The sequence below is a fragment of the Microcaecilia unicolor genome, chromosome 8 (assembly GCF_901765095.1).
Source record: "Microcaecilia unicolor chromosome 8, aMicUni1.1, whole genome shotgun sequence".
Taxonomy (NCBI): domain Eukaryota; kingdom Metazoa; phylum Chordata; class Amphibia; order Gymnophiona; family Siphonopidae; genus Microcaecilia; species Microcaecilia unicolor.
The window spans coordinates 1,990,917-2,010,706 of record NC_044038.1 but is presented as its reverse complement, the minus strand read 5'-3'; the positions used below and the strand labels follow the sequence as shown (position 1 = coordinate 2,010,706).

Here is a 19,790-nt window from a genome sequence, read left to right as displayed (position 1 = left end):
ATGCGAAAGCACAACGCAAGCTAAGTCCATTTTGGTGAACATATATAACTGTGTATTATTATTATTATTATTATTTGTAGCATTTGTTTCCCACATTTCCCACCTATTTGCAGGCTCAGTGTGGCTTACATTTGCCGTTATGGCGTTTGCCATTTCCAGACTTCAGATATGCACATGATCTTGCAATCAAGTGTCTACAGACATGGTAGAAGAATGCATTGTGTACTTGCGTACTTGTTAACACGTGGTTTTACAATCAAGTGCGTATATATGTGGTAGAAGAATACATTGTGGTCTTGTGTAGGTGTCGGCTTTATGTAGTTGCTCAGGTGACGGTATTATGGTGAGAGTAATAGTGTTGGGCAGTGATTATGTCATTTCAGTCTTATTCTTCGTTGTTGTTGTTTAGAAGTTAGGGCGATTGTTTGTATGCAAATGATGACAAGTAGGAGCGAGATCTAAGATATTGAGCGCCCCATTAATCTGTTTTACATCGCGCACACATACAAGTAAGGAGGTTTTTTAAGCCGATGATAAATATCTAATCCCTTGAAATGACCGAGTAATCGGCAAACGGGATTGATTTAGTACCGTAAGGGATATTAATAAACCTTGGTACTTTGAGGCTTTTTCCTCCATCAATGATCATTGAAGATTGATCAATTACATATCTTTCCTTACTTAAACAGTGGCGTTGCAATTTAAGTACTATATTTATTGGCGTATCTCCACTACCATGTGATTGAGATTCAGCTGGAATATTTACAGGAAGAGTGAAAAAGTTCCCTTCAAAACCTTAAACATTTAGGACATGGTCACTAGATAAATAGGAAGTCAGCTCACCATGTGGCTCGTATTTGGGGCAGCCAGACAGAAGCTGACCTGTAGTGTTTTGCAAAACTTGTAAAGCTTTTGAGATGTCAATGAGAGACCAAAATTACAGGGTTACAATAATAAGTTAGATGCAACATCCGAGGCCTGCAACACATTTGTAAAACCATCCAGATAAAGTTTTTAATCTCTCTAATAATCACAGTTGTAAAGTGTAAAGCTGACAAGAGCTTTGATATGTAAGTTACTGCCAAGGATATCACCCAAGTGCCAGACTTCCATCAAAACTGGCATGACAGGGTTATCAATTAGTGGATAATGTGGAAATTCAGGAACAGAAGGATGACTGGCAAAAACAATCTGTTTTCTTTCCATTGGATGCGATCTCGTTAAATGACATCTACAGCACAACTTAACTGATGTAGTTAGCTTCCAGGAAGAATGCTGAATGAACCCCAGATAAAACGGGTAGAAAATATTTGATTTTTTTTATTTGTACTTCAAGACTCTTCAACAAATCACTGACAGGTTGCAAAAAATACATTGAACAAAGCCACTGATAATGCAAAACCTTGTGGCATACCAGATCTGCGCAGTATCCAGTTCAAGGTGTTATACCTTTACCCTAATTTGCTGAATTCAGTTTGTAAAAAAAGGCCAATGTCTCAGACTCGGCGACAATAGGTTGAGAGGAATCTTAACAAAAGACGGCACATCATAAATCTTTGCAACAGCCTCCTGATTGCTCAAGAATTTTTAAAACTTCTATCATGTACCATTTGAAAGTTATAAACGGGGCCACTGAAGGTAACATTGGAAGCCTCAGTGTTTTTCTCCTGAGTATATTTTCCAAATGTTCTAAGTCATTATGAATTAGGATATTATCCTTAATAAGAGAAAACTGTTTATCAGACAATGTCTAGTGGTTTTTTTTATTTGTTCCATCTTTTTTGTAAGAACAGGAATGCCCTGTTCTGTATTTATTTATAGCATTTCTATCCCACAATTTCCCACCCATGGGCAGGCTCAATGTGGCTTACAACAGTCTGTAAAAACATACATCAAGTCAGCAAACAAAAACAAAGAAGGGAAAAAGAGTAGTGATGATCAATATGATGCCTTGACAGAGACAGTTCAGAAGTAAGAGATGCTAGGTGGGATTTCAGCCTAAGCTTTTCCAAATAAAAAGGTGTTGAGGCGTTTTTTGAAGGTCGAGTGATCAGGAGTAAGTTTCACCAATTTAGGTAGACCATTCCACAAATGAGCGCTAATATAGGAGAAGGTGGATGCGTAGGTGGTCTTGTACTTGAGGCCACTATATACTGGGTAATGGAGATTTAGGTACGAATGAGCTGATCTGTGAGAGTTCCTAGGTGGCAAGTTGATAAGGGTGTCCATATATGCTGGGGCTTCACCGTAGATGATTTTATGCACCAGAGTGCAAATTTTAAAAATGATTCTGTCCTTGACAGGAAGCCAGTGCAGTTTCTCATGCAGTGGTCTTGAACTTTCGAATCTCGATGTACCATAAATTAGCCTGGCAGCTGTGTTCTGGGCAGTTTGTAGTTTTTTTTAGAAGCATATCTTTGCATCCTGCATATATTCCATTGCAGTAATCAAGGCGGCTTATGACTAGTGATTGAACTAAATTGCGAAAGACTTCTCTAGGAAAATAAGGTTTTATACGTTTTAGTTTCCAGAGAGAGAACATGTGTCTGATAGTAGAATTCGTATGTTGCTCCAGTGTTAAGTTTCTATCAACAATCACTCCCAATCTAGTTGAGTTACTGGTCTATCTGAGAGAACAGTGCTGAAAACTTTGAGTTCTCTAATCTCATCAAAGCGTCCCAGATTGAATCCATTGTAATACTTGTGGGTTTGGAAGATAGAACAGGGCTTCAGTGATTTCTCTGTTGATTCCTTTTGTGCTTCGGCACCTCCTCCCTTGAGATCACCAGCAGAAACGCCATCGGTTCCTGAACTTCAGAGAAAACTGGGGCTCCCAGCTGCAGATTACCTCCATGGTCAGCCCCCATTATGGGCACTCCCCCTAAACCTTCTGGTGAAGTCAAGAGCCCACTGACCGCTTCTCTCTGTGCCAGCATCAATGGCAGTGAACGCAGCTAAGGGTTAAAGTGGAAGAAGGTTCTTCCATGTATGTTCAGCACACATCAGCCTTCATTTTGACGTGGCGATGTTGGTGGAAAACCACAGAGCATTTGAAATTTTATCTTCCTTAAATGGGGTAACACAAACAAGAGCTTTCTGCAGTGAACATTTGTTACCACTCCACCGTAGCCTTCAACGTACTTCTATCTGTTGCCTTTAAAACATCTCAGCATCTGTTTATTTATAGTTCTTGGTATGCCATCAGTCTGGCCGTAAACCTTAATAATTTTACAGTAGCATAAGAACAGAAATAAAAGTGTAATGTCAATAAAAACAAATAAAAACTTTAGGAACAACACAGAAGAACGGAAGAAAATATATAAAACATTCTTACAGCTTAAGCCATTAGAAACCTGAAAGAAAGCAAATGAAAAGAAGTGTGTTTTCAGACCTCTCTTAAAGCCTCTTTCATCTCAGTAGCTGGTGGTGTGGAGCAGGGATTACTCAGAAATGAAATTCTGGATGTAATGAAAAAGCGATCACACCAGGGAACACTAGAAACAGTTAATCATGAATTGCTCCGCTCTCCGCCAGAAGCTTCTTAATAAACACTAAAAAGCTCAACCTCCCACATAGGTGGGCAATTGAATTAATTGATCGTAGCTGAGAGAAGGCAAGGATGATTAAAACTCCTTAGCCTGTGGATTGTGAAGGTTGTCATACATGAAGGTTAATAAAGTCCCCAAGCAGGTATAGCTTCAAAATGTCAATATCAAGTGAGAGCAAAGTTCCAGCTAGCACAAACGGCATTTCCTAGTTTGACTCAACGTAGATTTTTGCCTGCAGATTTGAGCGCTTTTGATGGAAGACTAGGGAGTAAAAATTGATGATGGTGGCTGAATGTTTGAGGTGCATATTATGAAAGAAAAGACTCCATTGCTGAAATCTCTGATCCACATAGCTGATGGATTATATGAATCCCTATTAATGGAAATGTTTTGGTCAGTTCGGTTTGATCAGCACATGCAGAGGTTGCAGGAATTGGATGGACCCTTCAGCTTTTTATTTATTTATTTTATTTGTACCCCACATTATCCCACCTATTTGCAGGCTCAATGTGGCTTACAGAGTGTTGTTATGACATAGTCATGACAGGATCTTAGATACAATCAGTGATAAGCAGAGATTGGGTGAGGAATTAGAGAAGACGGTGTTAGATAGGGTAATGTCCGAGTTGTATTTTGATATCTGGGTGGGTTAGTGGTGGTGATTTTGTGTCGTTAAGGGTTCTCTTTGTAGGCTTTGTTGAAGAGTTGTGTCTTCAAAGATTTGCGAAAGTTAATTAGATCATCCATGGTTTTCAGGGCTGTGGGTAGAATAAATAATTCTTCAGACTGGCACAAATCGTTTAGGCCCATAGTTTAATTTCAGATGATCTTCTTGATAAAGAAACTTCACTAGCTCTGAGGAAACAAAAGATCTGTTACAGCTGTATTACAATAGATATTTACACCCATATTCTTTATATCATGACCAGATTTCCCTGTGGAAATTGAAGCATATTCCATAACAATGCGCATAACCTAATTAGTTAACAAGCCAATCAGTGCTGCTAATTGCCAATTAACAAGTAATTGTTGACACTAATTGCATTAATTAGAATTTACACGCAGAACTGTCTAAGTGTATTCTATAATGTGCTTCATAGTTGAAAAGGGGGGCATGAAATGGGCGGGACCTGGGCATTTCTATTATCTATATGTGTGATTATAGAATACACCTGGTCTGCGCATAATTTAGGTATTACTTGGTGTAACTGTCCACAACTAAATGTAGCTTCCAGAACCTCTCTCCCACATTTTCCTTTGTCATTGGTACCCACATGTACCAAGACAGCCAGCTCCTCCCCAGCACTATCTAAAATCCTATCTAGGTGACGTGTGAGGTCCGCCACCTTTGCACCAGGCAGGCAAGTCACCAGGCGATCCTCATGTCCACCAGCCATCCAGCTATCTATATGCGTAATGATCGAATCACCAACTACAACAGCTGTCCTAACCTTTCCCTCCCGGGCAGCACTTGGAGACATATCCTCGGTGCGAGAGGATAGTACATCCCCTGGTGGGCAAGTCCTGGCTACAGGAGTACTTCCTACTTCACCAGGGTGGTGCTCTCCTTCTAGGAGACCTCCCTTCTCCAAGGTAGCACAGGGGCTACTGACTGGAGGTGGTACTTCTCTACAATATCCCTATAGATTTCCTCTATGTACCTTTCTGTCTCCCTCAGCTCCACCAAGTCTGCTACTCTAGCCTCAAGAGAACGGACACGTTCTCTGAGAGTTAGGAGCTCTTTGCATCAGGCACACACATATGACATCTCACCAACTGGGAGATAATCATACATGTGATACTCAATGCAAAAGATTGGATAGCACCCCTCTCGCTGCTGGACTGCTGACTCCATCTTAGTGTTTTTGAGTTTTTCAATAATTTAAAACTTGCTACAGTATTAAGGATGCTTTTTATATTTTGCCTATCACTAACCTACAATTCCTCCTTTAAACCCCAATCTTTAAGTTCCCAAAGCACAAAGCAAAATAGTGTTCACTTACCAGAGAAATGTCCTCTTCTCTCTGAACTTCTCAAAAGTTCCTTTCTGAATTTTACTTTGTTTTTTTTTTAGTTTTGTAAACCGTCCAGATCTGCAAGGCAGCTTGGGCGGTATAACAAGTTTATTTCTATAAACTACTGTTCCAATTTCCAGATCATTCATTTATAAACATTAAATAGCACCGGTCCCAGGACAGATCCCTGTGGCACTCCACTATTCACCCTCCTCTATAGAGATAAATGGCCATTTATCCCTATGCTCTGTTTTCTGTCCAATACCCAATTCCTAATTCACAACAGAACATTGCCTCCTATCCCATGACTTTTTAAATTTTCTCAGAAGTCTCCCATGAGAAACTTTGTCAAAAGCTTTCTGAAAATCCAGATACACTACATCAACTGGCTCACCTTTATTGACATGTTTATTCACACCTTCAAAGAAATAAAGCAAATTGGTGAGGCAAAACTTCCTTTGGCTGAACCCATGCTGATTCCGTCCTATTAAGCCATGTTTGTCTACATGTGTTGTAATTTTATTCTTTATAACAATTTCCACTGTTTTGCCCAGCACTGAAGTCAGGCTTACCAGTCTGTAATTTCTCAGGTCACCCCTGGAACCCTTTTTAAAAATCGGCATTATATTGATCACCCTCCAATCTTCAGGTATTATGATTGTAATGACAAGTTACAGATCACTAACAGCAGCAACTTAATGTTTGAGTTCTTTCAGTACCCTAGGGGTGCATACCATCCGGTCTAAGTGATTTATCACTCTTTAACTTGTCAATGAAGACTTAACTATAACCCTTATATGGTAGTTAAGCCCTGCCCATGCATCCCAGAATGCACCAGGCAGAGCATCGCCATTTTGAAGAGGCACCCAGCAGGTGGAGGGAGTCCAAGTCTGCCCTCCTCCTTCAAAGGAACAGGGTTCGTAAAATGTAATCAGTACAGGCAGCCTATCTAGAAGCACTTGAAAATTCTTTTCAATCGGATTGGTGACACTGACATTTAGGGTAATTTCTGTATCCTTCTGTCACATCCTCTTGCTCTCTAGTTGCATTCATTGGTATTTGAAGAACTTCTCTTTCTTGACACGTAATACAGAACACTCATTTGGCACAAATACTTCTATTAATGGTGTTCTTTTATTTTTCTGCTTTGCCGCAATATCTGATTTCCTTGCTTTGAGCTTTCTCTGTGGGAATGGAAATGTCCCAGGTGACCTCAAAACCTTCATTCTCTACAGTTCCGATCCCAGTGCCTTTGTGTTACTGCGTTTCCTCAGGTTCCAGTGGATGAAATGTGCCACCTTATTCTGCCATTCTGTATACAGACCATCTGATGACATTCCTTATGATAAGATGTGAGACTGTTTCCAGGACTTTGCTACAGAATCATCTTTTGTATGTGTTACTCCCTTGTTGAGCTCTGGCAGTAATCCCTTCTCACATATGGGTTTACTTAACTTCAGAACAGGACCTTAAGACATAATGTTTTAATGGCTTTCCTCCTAAAAGCCTTTTTACGTTGAGCACCTGCTGAAGTTTGTCTCGGTAATGTATCCTTAGGACAAGAGTTGGGCGTTGAGTATTAGTTTTCCCATTGGTTATACAGCCCTGTTCGGCCATTAATATTTATTAACTGCTTTCTCCCTCCCCCACTTTTCTCTCCTGTTGCCTTGCATTCTGTGTCCTTAGGTGATCCTAGCAGAACGGAAAGGCGCCGATGAACTGTACGCAGTGAAGATCCTGAAGAAGGATGTGGTGATTCAGGATGACGATGTTGAGTGTACGATGGTGGAGAAACGGGTGCTGGCCCTCTCAAGCAAACCTCCCTTCCTAACACAGCTTCATTCCTGCTTCCAAACCATGGTATGAGGTCTCACAAAGCTGTCTCACCTGCCACTGAAAAGTCTGAAGCTTAGACCTTTCTTTGTCTTCATCATATCTTGAAGTTGCCCACTTTGAGGGGCATAATCGAAAGGGACGCCCAGGTTTTGCTGAGGACGTTCTCGCAAAACATCCCGATGGAGGGACGGGGAAACCCGTATTATCAAAACAAGATGGACGTCCATCTTTCGTTTCGATAATACGGTCAGGGATGCCCAAATCTTGAAATTTAGGTCATCCTTAGAGATGGTCGTCCCTAGACTTGGTCGTTTCTGATTTTCAGCGATAATGGAAACCAAGGACACCCATCTCAGAAACGACCAAATCCAAGCCCTTTGGTCGTGGGAGGAGCCAGCATTTGCAGTGCAGTGGTCCCCAAGACATGCCAGGACACCAACCGGGCACCCTAGGGGGCACTGCAGTGGACTTCATAAATTGCTCCCAGGTACATAGCTCCCTTACCTTGTGTGCTGAGCCCCCCAAAACCCTCCCAAAACCCACTACCCACAACTGTACACCACTACCATAGCTCACATTTACCACCACAAGTGTAACAGGTGGGGGGGGGGGGATGGGCCTGGGTCCGCCTGCCTGAAGTGCACTGCACCCACTAAAACTGCTCCAGGGACCTGCATACTGCTGTGATGGACCCAAGTATGACATTTGAGGCTGGCACCAAATATTTTTAAAGATGTTTTTTGAGGGTGGGAGGGAGTTAGTGACCATTGGGGGAGTAACAGGAGGTCATCCCTGATTTCTGTCCAGTGGTCATCTGGTCAGTTCGGGCAACTTTTTGTGCCTTGGTCGTAAAAAAAATCAGGACCAGGTAAAGTCAGCCAAGTGCTCGCCAGGGGATGCCCTTTTTTTTCCATCATGGGTTGAGGACGTCCATGTGTTAGGCATGCCCAAGTCCCACCTTCGCTACGCCTCTGACACGTGAACTTTGGTCATCCTCGCAACAGAAAGCAATTGGGGATGCCCAAAATCGACTTTCGATTATACCGATTTGGGCGACCCTGTGAGAAGGACGCCCATCTTCCAATTTGTGTCGAAAGATGGGCGTCCTTCTCTTTCAAAAAGGAGCCTGTTTATCTCCTTTTCATATGTGCCTAATGCTTGATTAGAGGGTGATCTGCATCCATAACTAAAGAAAACAATAGACCTGATTCTTCCATTGTAAATGTGAGAGCTGTAATCCTAAATTGACCCCTCTGAAAATTTACGACTGAGTTCCTAAATTTATACTCAAGATTTTACGAACTCTTAAATTTAAGAGAATAAAGTGGCAACAGGGGTGGATTGAGGGCAGGGAAGATATTTTAATACCAATTTTCAGCACTACGTTCATAAATCTAGGCAAATGAATGGCAGGCCTGAATTTATGAGCACAACTTGTAAGCTCCTAAATTAAGAGGAATTTTCAACTGAGAAGTTATGCTCCTAAGTTTGGCTGATAATAGGGCAGACATTTAGGAGCTCATGTTTCTGTGTTCTGAAGATGAAATACTGTATTGTGAGCGGTCTGATCATTGTGTATTCGCTGTTAATTATTCTGGACCTCGTTACTGCTTCCTGCCCAGATGCAGTAAGTCAGCAAAAGGGCAGAGTCGAGAGACAGCGCCCCAGAGTCCTCATTGCACAGCCTGGCCTGTAGGTTGCCCACATGCTGCTCACTATTTGCTTCTGTATAGGAAAACACACACACATGTGCATACAGGCACACACACACACATGTCCTTTTGCATCCTGTGGTCTTCATCAGAGTTGCTGTGCATCTTGTGTTATGCACAATAATTGTGATATTGTGGGAATCATGTTAATCATTCTTCATACGAATCAGTAGCTAATTTGCCTTGTGCCATCCTCTGTCCAGTTCGTACCTGTACTTGTGAAGAGCAGCGGAGAGGTGTCACTGTGTTGTGTGGGTGTGTCCCAAGAAGTATGAAGCCTGGGGACATATTCTGTGTAGTTCTATTGAACTGTGACTGTCAAATGAATGGGTATTTTATTCTCACTGGTTTCTGCTTTTGGCTTGCAGGATCGCTTGTATTTTGTGATGGAGTTTGTGAATGGGGGAGATTTAATGTACCAGATCCAGCAGGCTGGCAGGTTTAAGGAGCCCCATGCCGTGTAAGTACCATGTGACCATTCCTTTGCCCAAACTTTGGAGAACAGTGTCACCCTCATCTGTAATGACAGAGGCACAACACAGATACATAGAGGGTGGTTTTCTAACGGGGTGACAGGGCTGTCCAGGTGGAATGGTGCATATGTTGTGCCTCTATCAAAGTAACTCTACACATGTATAGAATTGCAGAAAAACTAACCCTGTTCCACCTATTTACCACCCCCAGGAGGCCTACCCATAAATTGTCTAAAAGTAGGCAGTAGAATTTCTCAGGAGCTGGGGTTTTTTTGTTTGCAGGTGATAGGGGCAGCTTTAGAAGCACAGTTCCTATAAACTGTCCCATAATAACCAATCTGTTGTCAGAACAAAAGGGATGTAACCAGTGTGTAATGAAATTAGCAACACACAAAACTTACACAGTGATGGGAATGGGACTTGATATACTGCCTTTCTGTGGTTTTTGCAACTACAATCAAAGTGGTTCCCGTAGTATATATAGATACTTATTTGTACCTGGGGCAGTGGAGGGTTAAGTGACTTGTCCAGAGTCACAAGGAGCTGCAGTGGGAATCAAAGTCCACTGCACTAACCACTAGGCTACTCCTCCACTCATTCCACCAATAAGAGCCAACCTCATCAGTGATGTCACAATGGCTTGATTGCCCAATACAGTTCCCCAGGATCAAAGTCCACTGCACTAACCACTAGGCTACTCCTCCACTCATTCCACCAATAAGAGCCAACCTCATCAGTGATGTCACAATGGCTTGATTGCCCAATACTTGGCTCACTTCTGATATTGTGATGTCATAAGGGAAAGGGGGAAAGGGAAATGGGACTTGACATACCGCCTTTATGAGGTTTTTGCAACTACATTCAAAGCGGTTTACATATATTCAGGTACTTATTTTGTACCAGGAGCAATAGAGGGTTAAGTGACTTGCCCAGAGTCACAAGGAGCGGCAGTGGGAATCGAACCCAGTTCCTCAGGATCAAAGTCCTCTGCACTCCTTATTCTTTGGGATTCCAGAATCTTGCTATTCTTTGGGGTTCTACATGGAATGTTGCTCCTCTTTGGGATTGTGCCTGGAATCTTGTTAATGGGACTTGATATGCTGCCTTTCTGTGGTTTCTGCAAATACATTCAAAGCAGTTTACATAGTATATAAGGCCCTTATTTGTACCTGGGGCAGTGGAGGGTTAAGTGACTTGCCCAGAGTCACAAGGAGCTCCAGTGGGAATCAAACCCAGTTCCTGAGGACCAAAGTCTGCTGCTCCGCTGCACTAACCATTAGGCTACTACTCCACTAAGTATTGATGAATTCTAGACCAGTAAGGTTCTTACTGTTCCCCAGTCAGAACAAGAACCCTGGTTTGGTTGCTTTAAGCGGATCTGGACCATTATTGGTGCAGGGCCGAGTGAACCTGGATATGTGCACATTATATGGGATTGGGAGCACCTACATATAAGAAAGCAAAAAAAAAAAAAAAAAGCCCCATTTCTATTCAGTTATGCATCGGTTTACCATGACACGAGGTACTACAAATCCCAGGATGCTTTGGACTAGAGTTCCAGAACGAGGACTGTAAGATACTGGGGAAAGTCTGGTGTAGCAGTAGGACGTGAGCAGCATTTAGCCCACGCTCCCCTGAGCTGCCGCTCTCCCTGTTGGTGGACTTGTGTTTCTTTTTGTCGGTTACAGGTGCTAAAGCTTGGACCGAAACCCCTGTGATTACACTGAGTAACATTTCCAAGCATTTCTTTTCTTTCAATATTCATGTCTAAATCTCAAATTCCAGATTTTATGCTGCTGAAATTGCCATCGGTCTGTTCTTCCTTCACTGCAAAGGCATCATTTATCGGTAGGTGAGCGAAAACTCCTGTCTCCTCATTCCCTTTCTCTCACCCACCCATAGCCAAAGAAATGACTTGTTTCCCCTTCTGGGATCCCTTGGTGAAGAACTACATGACTTATTTCCAGTGACACAATTGAATTGTTTATAAACCACATATAGAAAAATTCCCCTGATTTGTGTCACATGTGGGATATTCAGCAGAGGCCAAGGAGTTAGTGGGTATTTGAACTGCTGTACCCTGTGCTGCTGTGTGCTGGGGAAGTGAGTATGTGTGTAAGAAGCTTGTGGCAGGGCATTATATGTGAGGGAAGCCTGCACTGTTCTGCCTGTGAGATGCCTGTTCTATGTAGGGGGGAAGGAGCTTGCACTGTTCTGCCTGTTCCATGTTGGGGCTCTGTGTATGTTGTGGGGGAGGGAGCTTGTACTGTCCTGCCTGTGGGATGCTTGTTCCATGGTGGGGCTCTGTGGAAAGAGATTAGATTGAGAACAGGATGACCCTACGAGACTATCCTGCTTATAATCGAACGAGAAAAACGCCCAAGTTCCGACCTAAATCGGGAGATGGGCGTTTATCTCACAAAACCGAATAAAGCGGTATAATCGAAAGCTGATTTTTGGACGTTTTCAACTGCACTCCGTCGCGGATGCGGACAAAGTTGATGGGGGCGTGTCAGAGGTGTGGCGAAGGCGGAACTGGGGCGTGGTTATCTGCCGAACAGAGATGGGCGCATTTCACAGATAATGGGACAAAAGTATGCGTTTTTAGCTAGAATTTAGGGCACTTTTCCTGGACCCTGTTTTTTCACGAATAAGGCCCCAAAAAGTGCCCTAAATGACCAGATGACCACTGGAGGGAATCGGGGATGACCTCCCCTGACTCCCCCAGTGGTCATAAACCCCCTCCCACCACAAAAAATGATGTTTCACAACTTTTTATTTTGACCCTCAAATGTCATACCCACCTCCCTGGCAGCAGTATGCAGGTCCCTGGAGCAGTTGTTAGGGGGTGCAGTGGACTTCAGGCAGGTGGACCCAGGCCCATCCCCCCCTACCTGTTACAATTGTGCTGCTTAATGCTTAGTCGTCCAACCCCCCCAAACCCACTGTACCCACATGTAGGTGCCCCCCTTCACCCCTTAGGGCTATAGTAATGGTGTAGACTTGTGGGCAGTGGGTTTTGAGGGGGATTTGGGGGGCTCAACACAAAAGGGAAGGGTGCTATGCACCTGGGAGCTCTTTTACCTTTTGTTCTGTTTTTGTAAAAGTGCCCCCTAGGGTGCCTGGTTGGTGTCCTGGCATGTTAGGGGGACCGGTGCACTACGGATCCTGGCCCCTCCCACGAACAAATGCCTTGGATTTATTCGTTTTTGAGCTGGGCGATTTCATTGTCCATTATCGCTGAAAAGCAAAAACGCCCAGCTCACAACTTGGCGAATAAAACATGGACGTCTAATTTTTTCGAAAATACGCTTGGGTCCGCCCCTTCACGGACCCGTTCTCGGAGATAAACGCCCATGGAGATAGGCGTTTCTGTTCGATTATGCCCCTCTATGTAACCCATTATATGGGTTGAAGCCAGTAGGCGGAGTCACAAGCACACCCAAAAGAATAGCAAACGCTTTCGAAAGCAATAGTAAAAGATTATTAGAAATAACAGACTGCCTCTGCCTGGTCCATCTGTAAAAAGTCAAAAGCTGTTCCAGTTGGATAGGCAATGCCATAAGAGGTGGAGGACAAAAAATGTTTTTTCTTTTTAATTATTTGACAGCTTTTTAATTTGTATGAAACCATTCCATATGTAGATATAACTATCATGAAATCAAAACTGAATATCACTAAAACAGTGTTGCAGTGTGTAGGAGCATTTATATAATTAGGTCAATCAGATTTGCTTTCTGGGATGCTCAGGATCCACGTATACATGTCAGGGATTGTCTGAGGTACAATCGTATCAGGCCGGAGGGGCCGAAGGTGGGAAATGAGGCTTCAGACCAATTCTATGGCTTCCAGAACCTAAAAATGTGTCACAGGGCCAGTATTAAGGGGGTACCAGTAAGGCAATTGTCCCGAGCCCCCCAAGGCTATAGAGGGCCCTGTTTGATGCTATAGACAACACAGCCTGGTGGTGGGCTTAGGGGTCCTCCTCATCCCACCTTTGTTTCCTGAGCACCTATAAATAAAGAGGTTCAACATTGGCCCTGGGGTATCTGAAATCAGCTTTTCATAGACGCCTTTTTTTCTTTGTACCACAGAGACCTAAAGCTTGATAACGTGATGTTAGATTCTGAAGGGCACATCAAAATCGCAGACTTTGGCATGTGTAAAGAAAATATCTGGGATGGAGTAACCACTAAAACATTCTGTGGGACACCAGACTACATTGCTCCAGAGGTAAGGACAGAGCAGAGGCCGGTTCTCCAGGCTTGTTATTGAACTTGGGTCTTGGAGCAACTGTGTATCTTGCAAATCCAACCTGTTCATGCCCTTTCGAGGCCCAGAGTGAGTGTACAGGGCAGGGGCTGAGTAGAAAAAGTGTTGGTTCTTGGCACTCAGATGTGTTTGGGAATTTTGCTTTAGCTGAGCTGTGATTGCAGACTCTGCACACAGTGAAAGGCCCATTATCCCTCGAACTCTAGAAAGTTCTGCACCCAAATTTCTCACTAGTGCACAAATAGCCTGCTAATTGGCCTAAACCAATTATTGGCTACAATTGGTATTAATATATCGTTAGTATTCTGTAAGCTGCATGCCCAAATTCCTGAGTGGGTGTGGACCTGGGAGGGGCGTGTCGGGCAGTTATGCAGGTGGGTTATAAAATACACTAGCATTTTCACACCTAACTGCCTACAATTAGGCACAAGCTGACCATTGAGCTAACTAAGTGCTTGCGACTATTACGTGCAGAACGCCCATTTAAGAATTTGTGGCCCCTAATTGTAGGAGCTCTACGGAGAATTACTGTTGAGCTACAGAGGACTAACATTATACAAGATATTCAAGGATCCAGGAAAGATACAATTGCAAGTTCTTTTACCTAGAAGATATTCCTTTGCGGTGTCATAACCATTATGACGGTTGCTGTTCTGAGCCTCTGCCTTTGTGATGTCATAACCATTATGACGGTTGCTGTTCTGAGCCTCTGCCTTTGTGATGTCATAACCATTATGACGGTTGCTGTTCTGAGCCTCTGCCTTTGTGATGTCACATGTAAGGATTTAAATGTAACTTGTGCTATCACTTTTTTTCATTTCCAGACCAATGTTTAATGTATCACAAGTTCAAAAAAGAAGTATAGCATTTAATGACTTCTGAGACAGTAGCATTTATGCAATAATTATGCATATTTACACGATAATGCATGTAGGTAGGGTATTTACTGAGCAGTGTTCATCCTGGGATGGGGACAACAGCATTCTTAGGGTTGTATTTGCAAAGCTACATGCATTGGTTTAACTGGTGTCTGAACTGAGCTTTTCCTTAGGCAGTGTTGCGTATACAGACTTGTTAACAGTACTGTTAATCTGTGAATGGCAAGAAATGTGCTTCTGAATCCAAAGCCAGGCTTGGTGTCTTGCGTTCCTTAAACTTAACTTTTGAGCTTGATTCTATCTTAGAATTACCATCATAAAATACTTGTGTAACTCAGCATCAGTGCACCTTACATTTAGGCAAAAGCAATTCCACTAGCTGTAGACCTGATGTAATTGCAGGCATCGAAATGTGAGAGGGCTGCATCTAAATTTTTCTATTCTGTAGGTTGCACGTGTAGGAGGTAAGTCCTGTCTTCGCCCCTCCCTCACAGTTATCAGTCATACAGAACAGTGTTTAGCTGCTCTGCTGCCATTCACATAAGGGGGCGCTCTCCTGCTCGCATGGCACCACCCTGGATCCAGAACCATGTTTTCCATTGTCCCTTACCTGCGTGGACGCCCTGTTAGCACGAATCCTGTCATATATTGAGTCGCAGACTTTCTCAGTAGAAATGTTAATCTCTCCTAAGTGATAGCAGTACTGAGCCTTCCTTTCCTTGTTTATGAACATATATGCGATGCGCCATGGATGTGGGAGGTATTGTATGTTTGACCAGGGGTCCAGGACACACTTTATCCTCTGTTCTAACGTTAAGATGTCCCTGTCCTCTCCCCCCCCCCCCCCCCCCCCCCAGCTCTACTCATGTCTCTCTTGACAGCATGGCTTCTGTTTGGAACTCACAACTCTCTCCGTTGTGTCTTAGATAATTGCGTATCAGCCCTACGGGAAGTCGGTGGACTGGTGGGCATTTGGAGTCCTCCTCTATGAAATGTTGGCTGGGCAGGTAATTGAACTGGAATCGATTGATGTGTGTTCTGATACAGTCATTGGAGTATAATTCATGTTCTCTTTGGTCATCATATTCTGTCTGTCCTGCTGGAAAATGGCCCAAAGCTCTTTATAACAAGAGTGGCATGCTAAGAAGAACCACAGGTAACATAGTAAATGACGGCAGATAAAGACCTGAACAGTCCATCCAGTCTGCCCAACAAGATCAACTCATTTTACATGTATTAGTGATGTGTGCGCGTTGGCGTTTATTTGCCAGATCTATTTAATATACATTATCCTGGAAGTTAATGAGCATTGTTAGTTTAAAAAAACATGTTTCATGTATATCTAAACAGTTTTATTAACACAAATATGTGAACTGAACTGAAACAATTACTGAAAATGGAGAGAAAAGTCTGAAAATTAACCAAAATGTTTTTGTGCACATTCCAAGCAGATATCAACTTTATCACATACAAATTTCACAGTTTTTAAGGATTGTTAGTCTGAGGTGATGAATGCAGGAATATAGATCCTGTCGCCTGTAGGCCCAGAGGACTCAGGGGATGAGTGGGGGGATATAGACTACCACACGTAGGAATGGAGGGCTCAAAGGACAGCCACAGGGATGAGGAGTCTGTCACCTCTAAGGCTGGAGGACTTGAGGGACAGGCATAGAGATACAGAACCTGTCACATCTAGGACTGAAGGGCTCAGGAAATGAGCACATGGATATAGTCTACCACCACTAGGCCTGGAGGGCTCAGGGAACAGGTCCAGGGATACCAAGACTGTCACCTCTAGGCTGGAGGACTCAGGAGATGGATGCAGGAATACAAAATCTGTTATCTGACGGGCTCAGGGGACGAGCGCAGCGATACAATCTGTCACCTCTAGGGCTAAAGAGCTCCGATGTACACAGGGATACAGAGTCTGCTACATCTAGTTCTGGAGGGCTCAGGAGATGGGCTGTCAGAGCTTAAAGGTCTTCAGTAGATGGTTTAAGAACTGTTGTAGGGAAGAGTTTGGTTTCCTGGGGACTAGGATTCCAGCTGAGGGGATGGAACAGGTAGGGTATGATTTACTAGGGAGCTGATAGTCAAAAGATTTGCTAGCCTGAAACTGGGTTATAGCCAGGTAGATCTCTACTGATTAAATCACAGATCATGGAGTGGAAGAGTAGTCTAATAGTTAGAACAGTGGACTGAGAATCGGGAGATGCCCAGTTCAGATTCCACTGCCACTTGTGATCTTGGGCAAGTCAGGTAACCCTCCGTTGCCTCAGGTACACGATTAGATTATAAGCCCTCCTAGAAATGCTTAGTGTACCTGAATGTAACTCACCTTGAGCTACTACTGAAATTCAAAATCCTTTCCCTCCCTTAAATTCTTGGGCCCTCTCAATGGCTAAACTATTTTATGGGTAAAATGGCAAAACTACATACATTTAATGACATCAAGGGTCTGCCACAGATGTTACTGGTGCAGAGTTTTCAAATTTCACCATTTAGTATGATATTCAGTGTTGACCAATTAAATTTGCCCACACAAGTTTGGCTACAGAAATGGATGGCTTACAGATAACATGTATTTAGCAGGTTCCCTTAGAAACAGATTGGAAATAACCCTTATTCCCTGAAGGTTGCGCTTCTGGCGGTATCACTGAGAACTTGTGCAGGCTCTAGCTTAAAGACAGGAGTGTTTTCAGAGCCCAGGAGACAGACAAACATCCCTGTTCTAAAAGTCAGGAGGAAGAGAGAGGTGGGTGGACATCCCTCTTCTAAAAGTCAAAAGGAGAAGGAGGAAGATGGGTGGACATCCCTCTTCTAAAAGTCAAGAGAAGGAAGGGGAAAATGGATGGACATCCTTTTTGGGTGGGATACCGGTGCCAGAAATAGTATTCGAAACTGACGATTCGGAGAAACTTAATGAATTCTCTGTAAACCTGGAGGATGTAATGGGGCAATTCTACAAACTGAAGAGCAGCAAATCTCCTGGACCGGATGGTATTCATCCCAGAGTACTGATAGAACTGAAAACTGAGCTTGCAGAGCTATTGTTAGTAATATGTAATTTATCCTTAAAATACTGGAAGATTGGAGGGTGGCCAATGTAACGCCGATTTTTAAAAAAGGTTCCAGATGAGTTCTGGGAAATTATAGACCGATGAGTCTGACGTTGGTGCTGGGCAAAATGGTAGAGACTATTATTAAGAACAAAATTACAGAGCATATTCAAAGGCATGAATTAATGAGACAAAGTCAACATGGATTTAGTGAAGGGAAATCTTGCCTCACCAATCTACTACATTTCTTTGAAGGGGTGAATAAACATGTAGATAAAGGTGAGCCGGTTGATATTGTGTATCTGGATTTTCAGAAGGCATTTGACAAAGTACCTCATGAAAGACTCCAGAGGAAATTGGAGAGTCATGGGATAGGAGGTAGTGTTCTATTGTGGATTAAAAAACTGGTTAAAAGATAGAAAACAAAAAGTAGGATTACTGAGCCGTGCCGTCTCTCTCTACTTCAGGCTCCTTTTGAAGGGGAAGATGAAGATGAGTTATTCCAGTCGATCATGGAGCACAACGTGGCCTATCCCAAATCCATGTCCAAGGAGGCAGTGGCCATCTGCAAAGGGGTGAGACTCCTGCTCTGCGGCTCAGCTTGGCTGGCACTCTTAGGGTAAACGGAAGGATTATCACCCAGGGGTAGGCATGTCGCCTCGGTATAAGAGGAAGCATTTGTGAGGATTCTATGATGGGGGGTGAGCGGAGGGGGGTCAGCATGCTGCCTTGGTATGAGATAGGGTTACCATACATCCAGATTTCCCCAGACATGTCCTCTTTTTCAGAGGTTTGTCAGGGGTTTGAGCAGTTTTTTTCCAGCCCACATGTTTGTCTGGGTTTCTGGGCTGGCTGGCTAGCTGGCCTTCCCCCCCCCCCCCCCCAAACCTACTGTAACATGCCCTGGTGGTCTAGTGGCCTCTTCGCGACAGGAAAGGACCCCACTCTTTCCTGCCTGCTGCTTCTTGAAAACGGCTGCCAAGACTTCAAGCAGAAGGACTTGCAAAGCCACGAAGACTCTGCAGCCATTTTCAAGAAGCAATGGCAACAGGCAGGGTCATGGTATGAGGCAGGAAAGAGTAGGTTCTTTCCTGCCCCGAAGAAGCCACTAGATCACCAGGGATGTTATAGTAGGTTCGTGGAGGATGGATGGAGTTGTGCATGCAAGTGGGGGGGGGGGGAGGGCTTTGGAGGAAGGGAGGGGGTCGTAAAAAAGGTGGATGGAGTGTGGGTGCAGGGAGGAGGGCAGGAAAATGATTGGTGATGTACATGGAGGGGGGAAGGGAAAAGGAGGAAATACAGCACATGGATGGATGGAGAGGAGAGGGGGGGGACATGCTGCTCATGGATGTTTCCTTTTTTGGAAATGTACATACTTTCTAATTTTGTATTTAGCAGAGTACGGAAGAAAATGCATTTCTGTTACCAGTATTTTCACTGTTTATAGAATCTGGCTTTCTTGGGGGGGAAGGGGGGGTCAAGGTGACTGTGCAGCAGGGCTGGGGGTGGACCAGCATTTTATTTTTTGTGTTCTCTTCTTTTTGTCCCTGCAAATATGGTAACCCTGGTATAAGAGGAAGGATTAATTGCCAAGGTGTGAGATTTGTATGAGGAGTGGGGGAGGGGGGAGTGGGAGGAGGTCAGCACGTTGACTTGGGATGAGAGGAAGGATTATTGCCCTTAAAGGGTTCCTGAATCCTTGATGTTTGAAAGATGCAGCAGATACCAAGAGAGATTAGTATTAATCCTTTGTACACGACTGAATCTATGAGAACGAGCTTTGTTTCTCCTTTATCTGCAGCTCATGACTAAGCATCCTGGCAAGCGTCTGGGTTGTGGGCCTGAGGGGGAGCGAGATATTAAGGAACATGCGTTCTTCCGCTACATTGACTGGGAGAAACTGGAAGGCAAAGAGGTGCAACCCCCCTACAAGCCAAAAGCTGTAAGTTGTTTCCTACGTGTACCCACTGTCCTTGTGTGTCCTCTAGTATCGATGT

The 19,790-nt window shown here is 43.6% G+C and overlaps 1 protein-coding gene across 2 annotated transcripts in view; it reads left to right on the top strand.

The window, feature by feature from the left end:
- Nucleotides 1-19,790, top strand: part of PRKCB (protein kinase C beta) — a 209,744-nt gene that overhangs the window by 151,205 nt on the left and 38,749 nt on the right. For both annotated transcript variants that reach the window (XM_030211560.1, XM_030211559.1), the window contains exons 10-16: nt 7,250-7,423; nt 9,480-9,571; nt 11,370-11,432; nt 13,679-13,817; nt 15,661-15,741; nt 18,261-18,368; nt 19,595-19,735. In XM_030211560.1, coding sequence (XP_030067420.1) covers nt 7,250-7,423; nt 9,480-9,571; nt 11,370-11,432; nt 13,679-13,817; nt 15,661-15,741; nt 18,261-18,368; nt 19,595-19,735 — 798 coding nt within the window. The remainder of the gene's footprint in view (nt 1-7,249; nt 7,424-9,479; nt 9,572-11,369; nt 11,433-13,678; nt 13,818-15,660; nt 15,742-18,260; nt 18,369-19,594; nt 19,736-19,790) is intronic.